The sequence below is a fragment of the Osmerus eperlanus genome, chromosome 10 (genome assembly GCF_963692335.1).
Source record: "Osmerus eperlanus chromosome 10, fOsmEpe2.1, whole genome shotgun sequence".
Taxonomy (NCBI): Eukaryota; Metazoa; Chordata; class Actinopteri; order Osmeriformes; family Osmeridae; genus Osmerus; species Osmerus eperlanus.
In genome coordinates, this window is record NC_085027.1 from 9,903,677 (window position 1) to 9,926,204 (window position 22,528).

At 40.1% G+C, this 22,528-nt stretch overlaps 2 protein-coding genes across 39 annotated transcripts in view; one reads left to right on the forward strand and one right to left on the reverse strand.

Annotated features, from left to right (window-relative positions):
• The first annotated feature begins 640 nt into the window (after positions 1 to 640).
• Positions 641 to 12,588, forward strand: bbox1 (butyrobetaine (gamma), 2-oxoglutarate dioxygenase (gamma-butyrobetaine hydroxylase) 1). Its single transcript, XM_062471028.1, has 8 exons — positions 641 to 755; positions 1,759 to 2,214; positions 2,832 to 2,946; positions 9,995 to 10,193; positions 10,525 to 10,630; positions 11,030 to 11,226; positions 11,615 to 11,781; positions 11,945 to 12,588. The coding sequence occupies exons 1-8, from the start codon at positions 666 to 668 to the stop codon at positions 12,103 to 12,105; spliced, it is 1,491 nt and encodes a 496-aa protein (XP_062327012.1). The 5' UTR covers positions 641 to 665; the 3' UTR covers positions 12,106 to 12,588.
• A 2,411-nt stretch (positions 12,589 to 14,999) lies between these two features.
• madd (MAP-kinase activating death domain) overlaps positions 15,000 to 22,528 on the reverse strand; it is a 35,869-nt gene continuing 28,340 nt past the window's right edge. For 22 of the 38 annotated variants that reach the window (XM_062471000.1, XM_062470992.1, XM_062470990.1 and 19 more), the window contains 9 exons: positions 22,416 to 22,521; positions 22,200 to 22,310; positions 21,972 to 22,079; positions 21,575 to 21,739; positions 21,263 to 21,335; positions 20,917 to 21,023; positions 18,377 to 18,446; positions 16,154 to 16,200; positions 15,000 to 15,718 (listed from right to left, as the gene is read on the reverse strand). In XM_062471000.1, the coding sequence (XP_062326984.1) occupies positions 15,605 to 15,718; positions 16,154 to 16,200; positions 18,377 to 18,446; positions 20,917 to 21,023; positions 21,263 to 21,335; positions 21,575 to 21,739; positions 21,972 to 22,079; positions 22,200 to 22,310; positions 22,416 to 22,521 (901 nt within the window). In that variant the 3' untranslated portion in view covers positions 15,000 to 15,604. The remainder of the gene's footprint in view (positions 15,719 to 16,153; positions 16,201 to 18,376; positions 18,447 to 20,916; positions 21,024 to 21,262; positions 21,336 to 21,574; positions 21,740 to 21,971; positions 22,080 to 22,199; positions 22,311 to 22,415; positions 22,522 to 22,528) is intronic. The other 16 variants (XM_062471012.1, XM_062471011.1, XM_062471006.1 and 13 more) reach the window with 1 other exon arrangement.

Below are 22,528 nucleotides of genomic sequence, written 5' to 3' on the forward strand. Positions count from 1 at the left end.
ATGGAACGTTTCAACTTGAACTTTTCAAAAAACTTTTCTATCTTAGTGGTAATTCTATATTGTAGGTGACACATTGAATCTTGGAGATAAACTTGGTAAAAGACAATCCTTCCATCATCTGTAAACTTTGAAGGCTATCGGCCAATTTTGTCCAATTTGCCCTCTGTGATATTGCTTGTAAAAAGGGTTATACAAATAAATTGCCTTATGCATGTAAGGGATAAAATAATCTTACAAAGGCAATTCTTGTTTGCTGTTTGTTTCTTCTGTGATCAATATCAAAATTATACCTAATTGTTCAGTAAGCCTAAATGTAGGCTACACACACTCTTAGGTTTTTGTCTCATGTGTACATACAAATACATGAGACAAAAACCTGATAACGTCATGTGGCTACTGTATTCTGTTCTAGGCCATGTAAAACAAAACAAAGCATTTGGATGAAGTAATCTGCCTTGAACATACGTCTTTGAGTAACTGCATGTTTTTCACACTATTTTACACATTTAAAATATTTTTCTGTGATATCACTCAAACCTACCAGTCAAACAGTAGGCTACACAAGCAACACTTTGGCCCATTGGATCATTTTATTATGATCTGTCACTGAAAAGTGGATCAAAGTTCGCAGACTGAGTCTGTGACAGTAGCCGAGTGATTATGTCATGGTCCTCAAGCTCGCTGTAACCTCTCACCTACTTTCTGACACAGTTGGGTTTGCGTTTCAACACTTTCGTAGTCCCTCAGTATCTCAAGTAAGTATGTTTTTTATATAATTGTATATTTCACGAACTGAGATAAAAGGCATTCATTTGAAACGTGAATCTATTAGCCCAGTATAATACCGGGGAAACTGAACCAAAAATAACAATTCGAGCTATACTGTACAAGCTAGCTCGCAAGTTGCATTAAAGTGAATAGAATTGCTACTTGGCAACTAGAAACCATTATCATAATTGTTTTACTATGCTTTATTCAGTGCGTTAAACTAGTAACAGAACATTGTCATTGTTTACCTTGATATTAGAAATGAGCAAGCATATAGAGGAACATCTGCAGGTGTACACATGTGTAACGTTACTGTAGAGTAGCTAGCTAGTTAGCTTAGCTGGAAAAAAAGAATGCTACTTGCAGTAGACTTACTAAATAAAGGAAATAGATCAGTAAAAGAAAATCTACATTAACGTCATGTTCTGAACAGGTCACATGACACATTTGTTTTGTTGTGCACTACTACTAATCTGGGTTGGCTTGTCCAGTGCGATCGACCTTTCATCTAGTGCTTTTTTACAAAGCAGAAACACATTCGTTTTATGTTTACTGTGTACCTTTGGATTTATTATGAGTCACGCACTGCAAATTTTATTGTGGTTACATAGAAGATGGTTTATTGCCTAAAGACGATAATGTTTGTTGCAAACGAACTTGTACGTGACGAAACCGAAAAGGGGGTTTAAAGTATTTTTTTATTTGATCTTTACTGCATACTACAAAGGTGGGTTTATTATATTAATTGTGAAACAACCACAATGTAAAACATATTTCACTAAATAAAAAGATTAATTCTGCAGTCTTACTAGTTGCAGTTAGACATCGATAGCAGTAAAGTTGAATCATTTTATTTATTAAAATCTGTTTTTACACAGTTTTATGGGTTATGGGAATTCCATAACCCACCTGTGTAGTACGCAGTAAAGATCATATAAACGGTGTTATTTAAACCCTTATGTCAATGTTTCTTTATTATTCTTCCTCCAGATTTGCCTACCTGTCAGTGCCTCAGTGTCTGACACTTGGAAGTACCGCTTCAAGATGTGGACAACCATGCTATCTCGATGCACCTTTCCAGCAGTTTTGAAAAGAAGCAGCTCTGTTTTGGCTTGCCAGGCCATTAGAGCTGCTGGCAGGCCATTGCAGGCAATAGCCACCAAAACATCTCGCTCAACACTGAGGCAAGTTCGTGGACAGCAGACGCAGGCCACCCCTATCCCCACAGCTCAGGTAGTCAGGCAGGTCAAAACTTTGGAAGAAGAGAGGTTAGTAGAAATAGAGTGGGAAGATGGGGGGCAAAGCTTCTACCCATTCACCTGGATGCGGGACAATTGCCAGTGTCCACTTTGCACCCTGCAGTCTGCACAGGCCCGTAGTCTGCTGCTCTCCAAACTGGACATTCACACTGGAGTGGACAGTGTCCAGGTCTCTGATACCAATAAGGTAGGAATCTGGGATTTAAACTGTAATATTGAAAGGTTTCACACTGTATGCAATGTTGAATAGGAATCAGTGTCATGCACACAGAATAAGCCCATGTGTTTTTAGTCTAGGATTAGTCTGCTTCTTAATATGTGTCTAGAAAACCAACACTGTAATGCGCTACAGTACATGATCAGGTTTCTATTATATAATACCACCTTATTGCACTTGTTGAATTGACCTGTACTGTAAATGATATGCTGGTGAAAGTGCTTCCCTCGGCTGAAACACAAATAAACCGTCCTCAAGATTGAAAAATGTCACTGCAGCTCAATCAGTGCTCAGCACGATAATGTGACAAACATGCTTAATCAACATGCTAAGTTAAGACAAACAGACACACAGTGAAGGTCTGGCAATGTAATACTTAGATAAGACTTCACAATAGTGTTTTTGTAGCTTACTAAGCAAGTACTGTATAGTAGACAATTTAACAAATTGAGCAACACATACTTAATATGTAAATGCATTGTGGCTGTTGTGGTGTTACATTTTCTAGTACACAGTACTTTCTGTAATTACACTAATGTTAAGTGTTAGCAATCTTTGTCTAACCTCATCATCATTCTCGTCATCAGGTGTGCATAGTATGGCCCGACCAGCACACCAGCGAGTTTGATCCAGAGTGGCTGAAGAAGAGGTGCTTCTCTCCTGCTATCAGACAAGTAATGCAGGAAGAGCTCTTCCTCAATGGTGAGACCACATATACATATGGGTGGCTGTGGTTCAGGGAGTTGAGAGGGTTGTCTGTTAATCACAAGGTTGGCGGTTCGATCCCCGACTCCTCCCCGGCCATGTGCCCAAGTATCCTTGAGCAAGATTCTGAACCCCAAGTTGCTCCCGATGGGCATGCCGGCGCCTTGCATGGCAGCGCCGCCACCGTCGGTGAGTGTGAGTAAATGTGAAGTGCTTTGAGTGCCGCTAAGGTAGAAAACACGCTATATAAATGCAGTCCATATAAGTAGCTTTGACTTTCTTTGACTTATGCTTTTTGGGTAAACAGTGTTGAAGAAGAACTCAAGCCTCACTATGATTACCTGCATTCTGCTTTTATTACTCAGTAATCCTTAAGATAAATCTTTCCTTGAGGTAGCACAGATCTTTTCAGATTTTCAGGGTTGTGGTCATCTATTGCAATTTCCTCCTCTGTGTGATACGATACGTCTAGGAATGTTTCTGTGCATACTGTATACGGTATTATAAGCGATCACCTTGTGCCTCTGTCCCAGAACTGTGCACACACGGGCACACATCACATCAGGTATTTTGTTTTATTATTCAACTTTAGTTTCTTGAGGGGGGGAAAATACTTGAAAACATCTAAAACATAAGTGTTGTATGAAAGGGACTTCTTCCCTGAAACATTGTGTCAGGGTTAACAAAACAGTCACTCTGGATCTAAACAGATCTCCTTAAGAGTGTTTGTAGGATTACAGGATTTGTGTGCATGCTTGCTCTGAACACAAGCAAATCAAACGTATCTTTTTAAAGTACATTTACAACCCAACTTACATCTCAAGACTCTATCAGAAACATTTGAAGAAGGAGAATTTCAGCTGTGGTTCAGTGAAGGAAAAGCTCCACAGTTTGTGTCCCCACGTGGTCCTGAAGGACCCGCAGGGCTGAGCGGCTCCTGCTTTGTCTCTGTTCCAGAGCGATTAGAGGCTGTGTGTGTGCGGTTTTGTGTGGATAGTGAAATCAGCCCCCTTTAGGGATCACCCCCAGCCACTCTTTGTTAGTGTTTGGGTTTCTGTTCTCCAACTACAGCACTGCCAAGTCAGAACTAGAACTGGTCTGTGCAGACAGACCTGAGCTCATGCTCTGTCTGATCCTGTTCTTTCACACACACAACCCTGTATCTGGGTTTAATTATATCTTCCTGAGGTCTGGTCTGAAATTCCTTCCACTGAAAAATCCTGGAAAGGCTTGCATTTTTTGATGAAAGGTGAATAATGTTCTCTTCTACTGGTTTTGTCTGTATCCTCAGTGTTTCAAGTTAACTTTTTCTATCTCTTTCTTCTCATCTCTATGTCTTTATTTAACTTTTTTGTCTCCTGTGAATGGGCCTGGAAGTTCTCTGTATATTGTAATGGAGAACAATTTTATTAGCCCTGGTTAGCCTGTTAAAGTGTTGCAGATTGTAAAAGTGTAGCCCACAGGGAACACAGCAAGGTCAAAATGATCATATGAGCTGGTTTGTAATTAAAAAGGAATCATCCCTTTTATTTAATCCTCTCACATTAGAATATATACCACTTATCTATTGTTGAGGTCAGTCTCACTTATTTTACTGCAGAAGTAAGAAACATCTTATAAATGTAAATGGACAGATCATCCATTGCTAACCTTATGCTTAGTTGATGGGGGCAGTAGCCAGTTAAAGGCAGGGTAGGTAATGTTTTTGAGAAGCACTTTTTTACATATTTGCAGACATCATGATAGCAACCAATAAATGTAAAGGTTTGACAGTAAAATGAAACCAATCCGATATCTGTGGGCGTTGCAGGACTGTAATAAACACAACCAATCATTAAGGTTGGACTGACACTAATGACTGGAAGACATTCGGACCGAACGCCATTATTGGAGGGGCTACTTGTCCATCTACCTACCTCCTGGCAGTACTCAAGCAGAGCGTTCATGTGTTTTGGGGGACTGTATTTGAAGGAAGAGGTGGGATATTTTGGTTTGAATCCTTTCAAACTTGAGCTAAAATTGCTAGGTTTGAAAACTTACCTATCCTATCCTTAAAATAAATAAATTACCATACTTGTTCATTGGTTGTGAGTTTAGGTAAAATTATAACCATCAATGATTATTTGACCATCAATAAAATTATCATTGGACCGAGGTGAATAAACCTAATGTGTATTCTCACAATCCTTGCGATTTAAATTTTAAAACCAAGCCTTGAGCTCAAGCTTGTCCGTACATTGTTAGATGCACATGTAGTTAGGACATTAGTTAGTTTATGTTTCAACACAAAATGAATATTTCAGAGAATATCAGCAAAACTATTTGCTGATATTCAGGCAGCATGAATATATTGTGTGTGTATTGCCCTAGAACAGACTACACAGCTGAGGTATGCGCCATGGCCCATATGTGAAAGAGCTTAATTTCTGAGACAGGAGACCTTCAACAATGTTTAGTGTGCCTGCATGCACTCACTTTTCAAGCCCCTTCCTCTCACTCTACCATATGGAATACTGATTTGTACTTAGCTTAGGAAGTGCTGACTGACTTTTACTAGGGTTTTCACAAGACTAGGCCTGAAGTTATGCACGTGATTAAATAAAAAATGGAGAGTAATGGAAGAAAATGATTGACAATATTATAATGCCATTTTACCAGCTTAGTAGACATGATCCCACCTCCTCCCTCTGACTGTATTGCTAAAAATAGGCTGCACTACACATGGCTTGGATGTCTGTTTCAATGTGCGGATAACCTTATGCAGCAGTATGGTGCTAGGATGCAAATTAAGCTCTACGCTCACATTCTTTTGACTGAGCAGTTTTTTCCATCTCAATCAAAGTTCAGGTCTCTCCAAAGATTGCCACTAAAACATATTTTCTTGAAGCTACTCCAGCTGTTTTGGTTGTGTGCTTTGGGGGTTGTTATTCTGAAAAGTGAATTGTTGGCCAAGCTAAAAGTGTGTTCTGTAGCAGTTTTTTTAAGGTTATAAGGTATAATTATTTGGCTCAGCATTCTTTCAATCCTGGTCAGTCTATGAATGGTTACCAGTGACGAGCATAACCATACCTAGTTTACACCAGATGTAGTGCTCGCTCTAGGTCAGTGAATTCAATTTGTGTCTTGTCAAACCTACAAATATTTTTCCTTTAAAACGTGCTGGGTTGTATGTCTTTTACTGTACTCAGGAGAGGCTTTTGTTTAGCCTTTTTGCCATAAAGGACTGAATAATGGAGTACTACAGAGACAGTTGTCCTTCAGGCAGATGCTCCCATTTCTGCAGAGGAACTTCTTGGCCACCTCACTTGGAAAAGGCTTTCAGGATTGCTTCGTTTTTGCCAGATGGACAGCTCTAGTCTGTGGACTCTAATCGAGCTCTGGTGACATCTCAATGATGATGAAGAAATAAGGATGATAGGGAAAGGATGTAACAAAATGTGGTGAAAGTAAAGGTCGCTGAATGCAACAGACCTTGGTTGAGCTTCAGACCGATATTTTGTTGGGATCATGCATTTATATATACATTTAGTCATTTAGCAGACGCTCTTATCCAGAGCGACTTACAGTAAGTACAGGGACATTCCCCCCGAAGCAAGTAGGGTGAAGTGCCTTGCCCAAGGACACAATGTAATTTGGCATCGCCGAGAATCGAACCGGCAACCTTCTGATTACTAGCCCGACTCCTTAACCGCTCAGCCATTTGACCATGAAGCCAGAGATTTGTTTTAAATTTGGTACATGGGTCCTTGACTCTCCTAGTAGAAACAATATTCTCTCTGTCTCCTCAAAGCTCCTACAAAGTTGCTAGTTTCTCTGTGGTTGGTGCAACAGGTCTCTAAGTTGTGGTCTGTTTCAAACATAGGTACTTTGTAAACATAAGCACAAAGATACAATACAGAACAGTTTGCGAGAATGTGTGTGTTGTTATCAATTACATGATTGGACTCCAATTCCTCTCAGATTCAGAATTCAGCATAATAAATAATTTGGGGCGTAACTGTGCTTGGCAGGCAACATGCCTGACAACTTTAAATCACATTTACATCCATCAATCATGGTGTTCATTTGGAACAACAGTAATTGCTTTTTGTACACAAAGTTGTATTCGTCTTGTACCATGTGAAAAAGGAAAAAAACAGATAATTGAACACAGTGATGCTCTGAAGTTATAGGAAAAGAAAATGGTGTGGATAATATCATGGAGGATTGCCATTACTTGATCATTCTAAAGAAGCACAGTTGCAATTAGCCCGTTCTGACATGCTGGCATCAGCATTCCCTGTGACCCTTTGCAATGGCAGCTTTGAGAGTTAGTTAATTAGTCTTTAAATTTATTTAGACATATGTACTAACTGCTGAAATGTAACCCCTGCCAAATGCAACTTTGAGGGAACCTCACTCTGCATGTGACCCTGTGAGGAAGTTAATTAGCCTGATTAAAGCTCTGTGAAAGAACTACTCAAATAACTTATCAAGCCAAAGAGTGTTCTGAAAGAGCTCACAGCTCCGTGAGGAAAGCAGTAGCACAGTACCCAGCTTGAACAGAGCTCTTGGAAAGAGAGTGAGAGAGAACCAGACTGCCATCAGCTGCCTGCCAGCCACGGGAGCCAGGGCTTCGAGTTTCCTCGTCTGGAAAAGCCACAGCAGCCAACCAAGAGAGAGGGAAAGGGATTACACATGCATGCTCGCAGACATAAAGATACACAGACTTACACAGGCTCCCATCAGACAAGTAGGAATAATAGTAATAAATAAGGATCCAAGTAAGTGTCAGATAGAAATATATAATGTTCAGGAAATTTGCCCCAGGTATGGAGACAGGTACAGAAAAACACAGACTACACAAACTCAAAGCCTGACATTGTACCTCAGTTCACCCTTCACCAAACTTTGCAAGAGTGAGACACATTTCAGAAGAGGTCTGTGGCAACACAAGTTGTTCCAGAAAATCACAGCAGCATATTTGTGTTCGGTGAGAACGAGTGTTGAGCATTTCACGCCAATAAGAGCGGAAAGTTCTCCCCCCCCCCTCCCCCCTGAATACACCCCGATCGGGCTTAGGAATGCACTGTTTTCATAGAGCATATCTTCATATATTCTCTTGTTTAACTATTCCATTGTCTATCTATCTTATGCAGCTTTCTCACACAAAGCCCCTAAATATCCTACGAATATAACCCTGCTGGTGCTTTACTCACATACTTGGGACACTTATTCACAGACTGATTGGACATAATGATAATGTGTATAAGTGAAGAGAGATCTGTTTCTTGTGTCTCTACTATACTATAATACTTTTTGTAATTATCTGTGAACCTGGCAGCCTTACAGCATTTTAGGCTTGAAAGATGTTTGAAGAATGATTTTTAACTTTGTATATTCTTGGTTAGCCAATGGAATGTTAGCCAATATGACCAAACAAGGAAGATGATCCGTTTACAAGGGGGACCCAGTCCACACTGCTCATATGATCCATCTCTTGCTTCACCTTCTCTGTTATGGCTTTCTCTGCCATGTGTGACATCTGAAACCCAATGGCTCTGTCCTGAGACAGTCCTCCCCCAGACAAACCAGCTAAGTGAAGCACTGCATTTCCCTGTTGTGTCCGGATACATGCCAGCTGGTCTGATTTAATGGGAGCAATTGTAACTTGTAATTTGAAGAAGGCCTTAGTTCTAGAGCCTCATTATTAGAACTTCTTTTGGGTGATCTTTAAGAACAGCTGGTCTTTACAGCATCAGTTTTGTGTTATCCAACCCTCTAAACAAGGTTTCATGGGGGGGGGACATAACCTCTTGACTTGTTATGATGGAGTTAATGTTTGCAATGAAACTTTGGAGGGACATTTGAAGACCTTGCCACGGCTGAAGTCATGGTGTGTCTGACTCATGTTACGGCTCAGACATCTGTGTCTTTATCTCATAGTTTAGCCATAGAATCCTACTATATTCTCACTGACATTCCACTTGAATACTGTTGCAGAGTCATTCAACAGTACGAACTTGTGAAGCATCAAGCATTTACAATAGTGGTAATAAAATTACTTTCACATCTGACTTCAGGTGTCCTACTCCATATTCTGATAATCTCACCGTTAAAGCAGTGTACTCAGTGCTTTTTTCCCTTCTGTTTGGACCGCTTGCTCAAACGGACAAAATTGGTGGGTGTGGAAGTGAGAGGCGATGAAGATCCACAAACATCAGACAGTTCCACAGTGTTCAGAGCCCCCTCCCCCCAGACCCCCCTCACACACACACACATTGAATGTGCTCAGCAGCTGTGTCTGCAGGAGCCACACGATAGTCTAGATGGAAAAAGGACCTGAGCCAGCTCGGTGCGGAGCCACAGGAGGGTTTTTCCACTGCTGTCTGTTGAGAAATGCCGACGCTAAGCTCCCCCCCCCCCCCCCCCTCTTCCTCCTCCCCCACTCCACACCAAGTGTTCCAACCATAGCGTGCTGGCCTTCCTCCCTCAAACGTTCTGGACAGATATAGTACATTATGTGCAGATAGTGGAGGGACTGTATATTTGGGATCATAAAACAAAGTATCCTGTCTTTTCACAAGACCCATTTCCATTGCTGTATATTGTTCATTGACAGGCAGACAGGCAGAGGTGACTACCTGTGTGTGCTTGTACGGATTGTGCCAACTGGAAATATTAGAGACAACAATGCTGGCCATTCTATTCCATTTTGCTACTTTTCAGTGGCAGACAGTTTTTTGATCATGTTGTGCAGGTTCTGCGTCTTAAAGAATTTATGAATGTGATTTGTGAAGCCGATAATTATGTGATTCGACCACGGTCGTTGTCAAAGCTAGCTATGCTAGTTGTCGACCTTTTAGTGTGTTTGCATTGTATCGACATGGTAATCATTGTACTTAGTTGAAATACCAGTTTCCCTTCTAACCTTCCTATGTGCTCTATAACTAACTACTATAGAAGACAAGACACATCTATCCTGAATTAAATCACATACTGCATGTCAGCTTTATAACAATCCAATTGCCCTGACAATTACTGGATTACCGTTTCCTTCTTTTAGAGCGTGTTTACTGGGACTCCAAGCTGCAGATCCCCACAGCCAATTTTGAGGAGGTTCTCCATGATGACAAAGCGGCTCTGGCTTGGCTGATAGCACTACGCAAAGTTGGCATAGTCTACATGAAGGGGGCGCCAGTGAAGCAAGGCCAGGTTGCCAGACTGAGTGAAAGGATTGGCTATCTCAGACTGACTTTCTATGGGTGAGTAACAACTACTCCCCACACCACCAGACAGACAGATAAACCAGTCTAAGACCCTTCAGAGAGCATTAAACCAGAGAAAATACCTGATGCGCTCAATCAGGACTGAGGTTGGAACCCATAGCCAATAGATTAGCTCATTCTAGTGGAAGCTATAGGCTGCAACCCAAAATGTAAGACTTATCATTAAAAAGGCTAGAGTATATACTGTATATAGTCAATATTTGATTCTACAGTATTTAGGTAACTCCCATAGATTAATTTGACTGATCAAATGAGTGCATAATACATTTATATTATTCCCAGTGATTCATCCCTTCACATCCTACAGGCACACGTGGCAGGTCAAGGACAAACCTATGGCCAACAACGTTGCCTACACCTCTGGGAAACTCAGTCTCCACACAGATTACCCAGCACTGCATAACCCACCTGGGGTGCGTACTATACATGCACAAGTTCATATGCATTATACTTTTAGAAAGGAACAAAATGGATATCTTACATCGTTTTTTAAAAATAAATATCATAACTGAGATGTTTGAACAAAATTACCTACTGTTCTCATCTTACAGTACTCCAAATACTTTCAAAGAGGATTGGTGACATTTCTCATAACAATCTAAGAGAGACTGGTACTCATGAACACACTCTTGAAGTAAATGGTGCAGAGCAGCATGACAAGTTTTTTAATTCATTGCATTGTCTGATTTATTTTGAGAAAAAATGACTCCTTTTACTTTATTGTATTTTTCCCTTGGGGAATAATTTCAACAAGTAAACTGAATTGTAATATTGCATGAAACATGGTATTGTACACTATGGTCTTTCTTCAGGTGCAGTTCCTGCACTGCCTGAACCAGGCTTGCAAAGGAGGGGAAAGTGAAGTGGTAGATGGTTTCCACATGGCTGAACTTCTGCGGAGAGAAGACCCAGAAGCCTTTAGTACCCTCACTTCCCACAGAGTGGACTTCACAGACACAGGGGCTGACTACTGTGACTTCAAGGTGCAGTCCAAGAACCGCATCATTGAGTGAGTAAAACGTTGTTTTGTACATTTAGCTCACAAAGTGTTATGGCATTTTATAAAGGAGAGTAATGCATCAAGTACAAGATTTCCCAACATGGTATTCAGGAGAGTGACTGGCATTTGGATGGTGTGATTTAGGAAAAGTGTAAGACATCACCATCTGCTGTTCAGATTGGGGATTGCAAAGTCTGTCATGAACATGCATCTTAATAAATTATGTTAACATATTGTCCATTTCTGTATAGCCAGCATATTAAACAAAGACTATACTTACTGGTTTTCATTATACATTCTTATTGCATACTTTCTAAAATAGTAAATTTAGGTAAAATATATGATACATACATTATTATAAATGGGTTTTCTGTCTACCTCCTTGTTTTCTGAGCAGTGTGGACAATGAGGAACGGGTCGTAAGGATTAACTACAACAATGCCACAAGAGACTCTGTGTTGGATCTCCCCTTGCATCAGGTCCAGCCCTTCTACCGTGCTCTCAAGGCCTATGTGGAACTCATGATCCGACCTGATAACCTAGTTACCTACATGATGGAACCTGGTGAGTACAAGTCATTGCCTAAAAACTAATATTATCTAAATATGAGTAAACTTGATTTTGAGGTTATTTCAAATACATTTTTTTCCATCTCCTACTGTACAAATTTAGTTCCACTTTATTGTGTTTGGTGTAAAGTTGTAGTCTCTGTGTCTTGCTCCGACAGGGGACTTGGTCACCTTTGATAACTGGCGCCTTCTACATGGGCGAAGAAGCTACATAAGCCATACAGACGCATTGAGACACTTGGAGGGAGCCTACCTGGACTGGGATGAGGTCATGTCACGCTTACGGATACTTCGCAAGTCTGTCCACGGAAACTATTAGATCCACAAGACTTTAGAAAGTCAATTGTCTCCTACATTCACACTGTGACCAAAGGTATGCGGACACCTGCTTTCTGAACCACTCATTCCAATATCATGAGCACTTTTTTGGTCCCCGCTTTTTCTATAACTGCATCCACTCCTCTGGCAAGACTTTCCAATAAACGTTGGAACATTAATGTGGGATTTGCTCTTATTGGTAGTTAATGGAAGGGGTGTCCACATACTTTTGGCCATGACAATGAGCAAAGAAAGAATTCTCTTTAGAAAAGGTGATCATTTAAATGAAACCTTTTCTATTGAAGACCTTACAAAGGAAAGTAAACCCCGTAAGAACAAAAATCGATAACGGGTTTTGGACTCTTAGCCAGTTGTTTTACAAAGCTATGGAAGCTGTGGTTGAACTGCTATGTATTTGTATCTGTGTATTGCCTTTAACGTCTGCACATTATTTGTCCCCTCTTTTAATGTTGAAATTCTGTGATATTCTGTTGACCTGTCCTCTTGTTCAGAGTGGAATGGCATTGGGGGTGGGGGGGCTCAGGTAAACTTTGTCCGAAGTGAGGCAGGCAGAGACATTCAACTCATGTCAAGGTTAAGAAATGGGATGATCCACTTCAGGGGAGTCTTAAAAAGATTCAGGCATGAATATTGCAAATATATTGTAATATTTACAATTACAGATAAGGAAATACAAATTATTTGACCTCCCCCCCAGTGTTTGTATCTCTTTTGTTTGCGGGGGGGGGGGGGGTCACAGTCTTAATTAGGGGGTCAGACCCCCCCAATCCACCACCATAATCAAACCCTGCTCTTGTTCACAGTGGAAATTTTGTGAGGCTGGATTTGAACCTTTTGCTTAATGCATACCTTAATGAGTCACAGGAGAATATACCAGTTTGGGTACAGGTGCAGTCCAGCTACCTCTTTTTATTATTGTAGGCTAAATCATGACAAAACCATGGGGGAGTCAGATGGCTGAGCGGTGAGGGGGACTAGTAATCTGAAGGTTGCCAGTTCAATTCCCCGCCGTGCCAAAATGACATTGTGTCCTTGGGCAAGGCACTTCACCCTACTTGCTTCAGGGGGAATGTCCCTGTACTTACTGTAAGTCGCTCTGGATAAGAGCGTCTGCTAAATAATTATAATTATAATAAATTAAATTAATAACTATGAAATATATTGGGGGGGGGGAGGTTTTATGCAAGAAAACTATATAACGCCATGTCTTTCCAGTCTAACTGCATCAATCCTTGCCACTTATGTTTCCTGTTGAGGATCCCTTGTTTCCAGACAACCACTCCAAGAGTTTTAGGAAAGCACTTTTTAAAAGTTATCCATCTGTGGCCCTATACAGATTGTCAAACTTCTGAGAATTACAGTTGCATTTAGTACAATGTCCTTAAGCTTGCCAGTAACATGCACTCCGTGTACAGTAGCTACTTTCTAAAAGTTTCATATTTGTGATTAACTATTCATCCCATGTGACCCATGAACCACTAACCATGAACATTCCCAATACATGATTAAAGAATACAATTTATTAGGCTACATTACAGATTTGAACTCCTTGGTTGCCATTTGCACATGACGGTTAAATAAGTGAATTAGTCAATTTCTGGCTGAGAGCTCATACTGCAATATTTTATCTGGTGAGATAACCAGTTTCCCCACTGTAGTGAATTACTGTACAGGAGTTTATTGATACCAGTGATGATTATACAATAAAATAGAGGGTCTTCAGGTTGGACAACTTTTATTTGACATTGCCAAACCTGTACATGTTCTATAAATACTTTGTTCAACACTGAAATATATACACCCAATGTCTCATTTAAATTATTCACTCCATCTCTGTAAGCAGCAAGCTAGCAATGACAGGGTTTGTCTCAAATCATACTCTCTTGAATTCCAGTCTGATGAACACCAATTATTGGTCCTTATTTCAAAACTGTTTAGGAGACGTTTCATTTAGGCCGGTACTCTCTTATATACACTTGTGTGTGTTTTTACAACAATGGAATGCCTAAAATAATTGTCTCTCACGAAAGTTTAAACAACATATTTCTTACACACATTTCATCTCTAAAAACAAAAGCCACAACATAAAAATGACCTCCCAATTATATAGCTGTGTTACTCATATATTGCTGATCTGGAGAAACAAAACACTGCATGAACAAACTGCACACGCAGATACACACTCACACTGTTGAAATTACACAGAGTTGCAGTCCGGCCAGACTGAATTCTTCACCTCCTATTACAATACAGACACAACATAACGACCGTAAACCCCTTCCCCTGACGGACACCACCACAACATCAGAGACTGCCGGCGGCAGGTTCACACCTGAAGACAACAGAATCTCCAAACACAATCGTTTCGCACTTAAACACGTCATCATATTACTCCAATCAATATGTAGGACAATGAAGTTCTTTATTTCATTCCTTGCTCTGGTAACACCCAAACTGGAACATATTTTCAATTGAAACAATGATATGAATCCAGTACTGGCTAACTACATCAAGTATTGCACATCTAGTGAATCAACCACAGTTTGTAACATGTTCTTATGGGAAGTGTACAGCATTTCTATTATTTTTAAATATTTTTTTTGTCTTCATAGTAACATGCAATTCAATATAGCCTAGCTGACTACAGACAAGAAATGTTACAGTAGAACTAGTACAGTAGTTTAGCCTTACAGGGCAAGCTTAAGAGATAACACGCATCTTGGACCACTCACAGTATTTAGGATTCAAATAATGAAACCTTTAAAAACCGCTTACATGCGATGTTCTGGTGCACTAAACGGTAGCATTTAACAAACGTGACACCCAGCGCTACAAGATGCTTTTGAAATGTTTCACTCGTTTAGACTTGGACAGACACAAGTATCACACAGCACATAGAATTATTTTTGCACAGTCAGAGTGGAGAGGGGGTAGAGGACATTGCTCTCTATTTATTGACTGGCAGGGCTCTGCATGTGACCAGCATGCTAGCTACAGCCTCTTAACCTCCCCACACACACACAAACAAAGTATCCTTCCCAACTAAAAACGAATATATTGGCAGCAGGGACAAGAGTGAATGACTACAGTCACAAATAAGAACATAGAGGGTAAAAGTCTGTCACCCCACCAAAGAGTGAGCAAATATGGCCAGTCTTTAAGATTGCCATAAGGAAGGACTGCGGGTGTGTGTGTGGGGGGTGGGGGACAACAACAGCATTGGGCAAGGTTCATAAATACAGATTTACACACAGGAGAGTGGGATGGTGTTTCCATAGGAAGGATTCACGTGGGCAAGGAGAAGCGATGGATGTGTGCTTAATTGTAGGTTGAGGGATTATCAAGGGTCATTTATCGATGAATATGAATGGACTGAAATACACAGTAATTGCTGGGGACTCAGAGGCACGCAAGAAGGGGGTGTTGAGGAAGTCTAGGGGTGGGGTAGAGTATACCCGGGCATATTTAGAGGATGTCTACTAGCTAGGCAGGGGTCTTGGGGATAGGAGCTTGGCCTTGCCGTCCCCCTCTTTCCCTTTCACTGCAGCCACATAGGAGAAAAGGCAGAGGACAGAGTAACAGATCTGGTGCGCCTGGTGAGAAAAGAGAAAAGAAAGATTTTCAAAATGTGAGCGGAAGAGCCCAAGAGTGATCTCGTTTTTCATTTGAAGGTGCTTATACATCATGTCCCACTGTTTGCTCAACCACATACAGATCTGAAACAAAGCTAATTATATCTATTATATCCATAAAGTGGATTGCCTTGTCATCAATGATTCCTGATGATTACTGATAATACTACTTGAACTTGAACTAATACGAATTCAGATGGAGACAGACTTTTTTATTCAAAGACTTGTAACGTGCAAAACTCAAACCCTCGAAAACATGCATTTCAAACTGCATCGCTGATCTGTTGAAACGATAAAACGGAAAAATGAAGTGCAATACTGGCACACAGACCTGGTAGCCTTTGCATGCCCAGACGTAGCATTTGCCATTAGCATTAAAAGAAACAAACTACTCACCATTGGTGTCTTGTACTTGTGGATCACCACTTCTTTAGTTTCAGGAACTACAATAGCCGATGCAAGAGACAAAACAAAGAATTCAACAGGAGTGGGATACCCCCGTAGATCAAATTTGAGAGGGGTGTGAGGGGGTTGCATGTGATAATTGTTATAAACTATGAGAGGGTGCAAAAAGAGGCTGTGGGCCAAGAGAGTCCACTTGAGCTTCAAGTCTCCTCAGAAGATGCTACAAGGCAGGCATTGGGATAGACTTGAGTGGATAATGTCTTTATAGCTCAGTTAGCAGAGCATGGTGCTTCAAACTCTGGGGTTAAGATATTTGTTTACCACAAGGGATACCCATATTAAAAACACATTTACTGAGGATTGCTTAGGATAATATAAGTATGTATAGGTATGCATGTATTCGTGCAAATCGCCTTTTGTCTATCTACTGTACGTAACCATGTCCCAAAACTAAATTTTTGGTTGGTGAATGGATTCAAGTGTTTGCGTCAGGCAAAACATTTGAATCATGACATCAGGTGATCATGTTAGAAAGGAGGACATTCGTGGCCCACGAAAAACACAAAGCTAGACAGCATGGAGCACAGAGGCCAGAGCCACAGAGGCCAGAGCCACAGGGTGGGAGGACATATGCCCAGGAGCAACCACAACATACATATGGGGAAAAGACGCTGGGTTAAATGGTGTGTTGATCAAGAAACTGAAAGCAAAAAAGTAATCACAGAAAAGCTTTTACAAAGGCCCAAATCCCTACACCAAGGGCAAGGCCACTGTCAAGTGGACAGATAGGCTAGACTTTTCATTAGTAACTGTGAACCTATGAAAGAGGGGCAGATGGTGTATATGATAGCGAAGGGTTCATGACGGATTGAAACCCTCTACTCCCCACACAGTCCACAAGTCCACTTTCCCCTTTACTGGGTCAAACTCTCCAGCATTGATAAACATTCAATCATCACTTGAAGTGACAGGTCAGTTTTTCAGAACTAAATCAGTTGTTACAAAGGGAGAAGAGGATCAGTTTAAAGGTGAAAGAGAGGGATGGTGAGTAGGAAACTCAGCTGGGAGGGGACTACAGTAAAGAAGGAAGAGAGAGGAATGAAGAAAGGGAGGAAGGATCTGCAAAAACAATGGAAGGAATGAAAGGTGTGTCTTTCTATAAAGAGGAAGAATAATAAGAAGAGGGGAAAGGTGACAGCACTTTACCTGCTGGAGAATGAAGGTTTTCATAGCGGCAAAGATGAGGGTTACATATTACAAAGCAGCACAGAGACACGGCAGTAACCCAGTTCAGAGCTCAGATGGGCTAAACTATCACTTGTACTACAGTAACTCTCACCAGATCCAGAAATCTTACTAGCCATCAGAAGCACCTACAACAATCTGACATGGTAAGTGTTTAATCATCAGCTGACCTTCCTGGTGGCCTCCAAGGGAACAACAGTAACTGTCTTCCCTGCGCCTTATCTTGAATGAGAACCTTTCCTAAAAAACCTCATAGCATTACAAAAGAATCCAAATGGACTATGTTCAGTAGGTTTACAATAAATACTTAATGTTTTTGAGACAATCGCACAAATATTTTTTCTACCTTAATACTGTATCTTGCTGTGGCCTTGCTAAAAAGTTATAAACCATCATGGGGGCATAAGATAAGCAAATCTATCAGCTAGGATACATTATTTTGGTTTAAACTTCCTATCCTAGAGACAAAATCCAAAAGATTAATTCAGCCAAAAACTAAAACTCCTTTAGAAACACTTCAAACTTGCTGTCAAGATTACCACTCCTGCCTTGTTTTGTTCAAAGCTTAAAAGTAAGTTTGCTAGCCAAAGGAACTTAAATGGGTTTTGTTGGAGTGCTGATCCCACATTTAGTAGAGATAATCTCACATGGCATTGCAACACAGTATCTGTTGCTCACACAATCTTTTTCAAGCACACTTAATAGATTCTCCTAAGAACAAGTACTAAACTTCCAATCTCACAAGTTGAAGATTCCTACCCAATAACTACATCAAAGCAGTTGACCACATCTCAGAAGTACATCTCGGGAACAGTATCACTATGAAAATGTATTTCTGCCGTGAAAACCCATAATATGAATCCAATGTCAAGTTCCTCAGACCCTGTGATTAGCTATCTTGTCAAAGCATTTGTTCTGAGTTACTGCCGTGTCGAGTACAGGCCTAGAATCAGTAGATGGGGTAATTACCAAATTCCTCCAGGACAAAGACTCCTTTCACAGTATTGCACTTTTTTATGTGACTCAGCTCTATGAAAACCTAAAAACAAAAAAACAAACAAAAACAAGACAGTACATTAGCAACTCAATGACACCAACTGAAATTAATCATGTCAAATATAAATAAACATTGTTAAATATCCTCCATCAAATACAAAGTAAGGGAAAAGGACAGAAGAAATGCAAGCTTTTAAAAACAACAAAAAGAAAAAGGACAGAACCGTACAGAAGTTTCCATGTTTTAACACATACATGGGCAGGGGATAAGTAAAAAATAATTGCATAGGAAAGAAGCTTTTGACAAAACAATACACTGTAAACTGCAATTTGGCAGCAGCAATTTTTTACGTTTGATATTGATGGTTTTGTTTAGCAAACTTGTTATGGCTAAATGTTTATTGTGAGTAAAGTATTTGTGATCTGCCACAATGTTTTCCCCCAGCAAATGCTAATGTGCTGCAGCCCATGTATCGCATACATGAAAATTCCATATTGAAACAGAAGAGGACAGAAAATTAGGTTTGCCACACAGCAGGAAAGAAATTGTGAACATAAAGAAGAAAAATAAACCCAAATTAATGTAACCGCTAACAAGCAAACACAGCAGAGGTTGTGTACCTTCCGCTCCTTGCAGGGGGAGAGAGCATGGGAGAGAAACGGTTTGGATTATTATCGGACAGAAGAGCACAAACACTCGACAGCAATCCAAGAGGGAGCTGCTCTAGTTCACATAACCCCCTAATGGACTGGATTAAACTGCCAACTAAATGTCTAAATTCAAAATGTATGTGAATATATATACATATACCTATAAATCTTATGTACCTACATACTGATTGCAGATAATTCAACAATAAAATGACAACAATTCCTAAATTTCAAAATAAGGAAAATGGATTAGAAATTGGACTACAGTTCAGCTTAACACCTAGATTCAGGGGGGGGGGCCCTCCATGCCTCATCCTCCAGCAACGAGGGCTGGCACCAACAACATTTCCCCACATTACATTATAGCACAAATACCAGAGGGCAACTGCTGATATGACTTCCCCTGCACGACAGTTTGCCACCAACATGGATATGAATATTCTTGAACAAACTTATTTAAGTAAGCAATCTATGGCTGAACATTGAATGGTTCAATGCATCAGTCTCATAATTAAGCTGTTCTGGAGAAGTAGTTAAAATATTAGTGCCCAAATAAAAGTAAAATAATAAAAGGAAGCAGTCTATATCGGAACAAAGTATGTAGTTCAAGCAAAAATAGTAAAGGAGGCTCAGTTTCAAGAAATGTAAATCCAAAGTAGCATAAAAGTCAAGCAAAAAAGAAAGTAAGATGGCAGTAAATAGCAAATATTCCTAATAAGCTTGCAGTGATCTTAAATAGTCAATAAATCAGTTCACACGGTTGTAGTATATTTAATGTTGAGCACAGTGTTTAAAACTTTGAGGATGAAATAACTCTCTCCTTGCAAGACTTACGCTTTTACTGTCTTGTGCTGATATTTTCCCCCCTAAATTGTCTTCAGATGTTGGGTTAAAGTAGGCAACATTGAACAGTTGATATTGATTGATTTAAATGTATTTCTATATTCAAGTTTATGTTCTGCATCCGTCACTATACAGTAATCGGCACCATGTTATTATCACGGATCTAAAGGCAACCTTTCAGCAAGATTATGGATTTTTACAATTTGCTTTCTGATCTGTGCTGTTACCATCGGTATAATGTGTGCTAATTATGTTTTTTGTTTTTTTTGCCTCAAATACATTTCACTTGGCTGATTAACTCAATGGTTTCAAACCTGAATAGTTGTGAAGACATGTCCCTGTACACGTTTATTGTCCAAAGGTGTTCAAATAAAAGGGTCAAACTGCGGATATTATGGTTAAGTGAAAATGCCAATTATTAATGAAAAGTCTTTGCTCAAGGTCATTTCCTGCATCTTACCACGGATGCATAAATATTTTTCACACAGTAAAAATTCTGTTTGCTTCCCCTTCACACAAAAACAAACATCTAGGTTTGGGCACCACAATCAAAACGTTTGTGAAACAAACGTTTTACAGACACATATTAATCTTGTTGATAAACTAAACACAACTGAACATCTAGGCAACCAAAGGCAGCCAAAGCACAACAATGATATCTTCCTCTAAAGTCCCTTTAAAAGATAGAATCGGATTTCAGAGGGCAATATAAAAGTATAATATTCATCGTAAGATTACTTTTAAATAGTTTTGGTCTTGTAATACTTTTACTTTGACTCACAACTTTCAGACGGACGTTAGAGGAAGTTAATGCCACACTTATGATAGAGAAAGAGGAGGAAAAGAAATAGTAGAAAAAAGAGGTGGGGTTGAAGGGAGCAGAGGGAATGACCTGGTGCTTGAAGAACAACCAGTAGTCTGCAAGGTTCTGCACATGCGTATGTGCGTGCAATGCATGTGTGTGCATTTGAATGTACTGCAAGTACTCCTCTGGCTCTATGATAGTGCAAGCCTCCTACCTGGCTGTGCATGAATTTGAGGTTGATGCCCTCCAAAGTGACTTGCAGCAGACCTCCTTCGCCTGTCTTCATGTCCTGCACAGGGAACTCACCGCCCAGTTCTGGACCTGACAAAGCACATTGTTTCCCCAATAGATGAATAACCTTGGACGTTTGCAGTTCACCATAATGGTTGTTAGTGCACACATTCAAGTATATGGCATAGACTTAAGTTTTTGTTATCCAGGTCAAAACTATTTAATAAATGATTGCAAAAAGGTCAAAAGAAAATTTCAGAAGCCCTGCTATAGCATTTTTAGAGGCAACTCAATGTCTTTGTGAGTATTGTTCACATACACCAACACACCTGGTTTAATGCTCTGCTGTCTTGCTGCCGCTCTCTCCATACTGTCTTTGACACAGTAGTATAGTTCACGACACTTGAAAGAAAACACAACAGTTAAGTATGGAATCTGCAGCTCAGGCCAAGAATAGGCAACATTTCAGTATTCAAATAACTTATTTTATACTATTTATCATTTCCACTCGTATTGTCTATTCTGCCCACCCAAACTGAAGGCATTCATAAGGATAAAAAAAATACAAATAGAATCTAGATTTTTTTTAAGTTATAGTTAATAAGATTTTAACAATCTAAAGGTGTGGAAATGCAGCATACCTTCTTGGTATAAAACTTGTTTAGTTGCGTCTCCTGGCCGTTGCGTCTCCACAGACAGAGCACCTTGGTCTTGGGGCAGTAGGTCATGTTGATGAGCTTTTCGTACCACCAGCGCTCGTACACTGTGCCGATATTGCTGCGCAGGACTATGCAATCATCACAAACCTGATAAAGAAAACACCATTGATCCCCTGTTCAATAACTGATTACTGTATAATTTTCACTGTACTGCGATAGTAACCCTGTTGTAAAACATTTGCCTTCAGTTTTAAACCTGTCTGTAGTTTTAAAAACTACAGACAGATGGTCATCAACCACTACAAAAAGAGCAACGTCTACAAGTTTTTTGGAAAGACGATAAATCATAATGATGTTTGCCATGTGCAGTGCAGAATACCTCCATGAAAAAGATGTCCCCGGTGGTATCTGTCCCAGCATGCACCACAAACGTCTGCTTCTTGATATGTCGGCTTCCACTGGGCCTGATAGATAGCTCACGACCATCCTGAAAACAGATGGACACATTTTACAGACACTTACAAACATTGAAGTGCATCCACAATACATATACAAAACCATAATTTGTTTAAAATGTTGTTGCTTGGTAAAGTAGGTAGGGTCTTACTGTTTGAGCCAGTTTATCCAGTGACTCGTTGATCTCCTGGCTGTGGGAGAGGCCAATGTGGGACTTCCCCATCAGACGCCTAACCTTCTTCTTTATGTCATTTTTGGACACCTAGACAGACAGAAAACCTAAATTTTTATGTGGGATATTTGACATGTTTTATGACTTAAAAAAGGTTGGATACTTTGTTTTGTTGAGACACACACGAAAGTTTACCTTCATCATTAGCATGTAGGCAATCATGTTGTGCAGTAGAGTAGCCAATAACCTGTCTTCATCATCCTCAAGACGCTTGCGATCATGCTCCCCTAGTGACAGATACCTGTGTG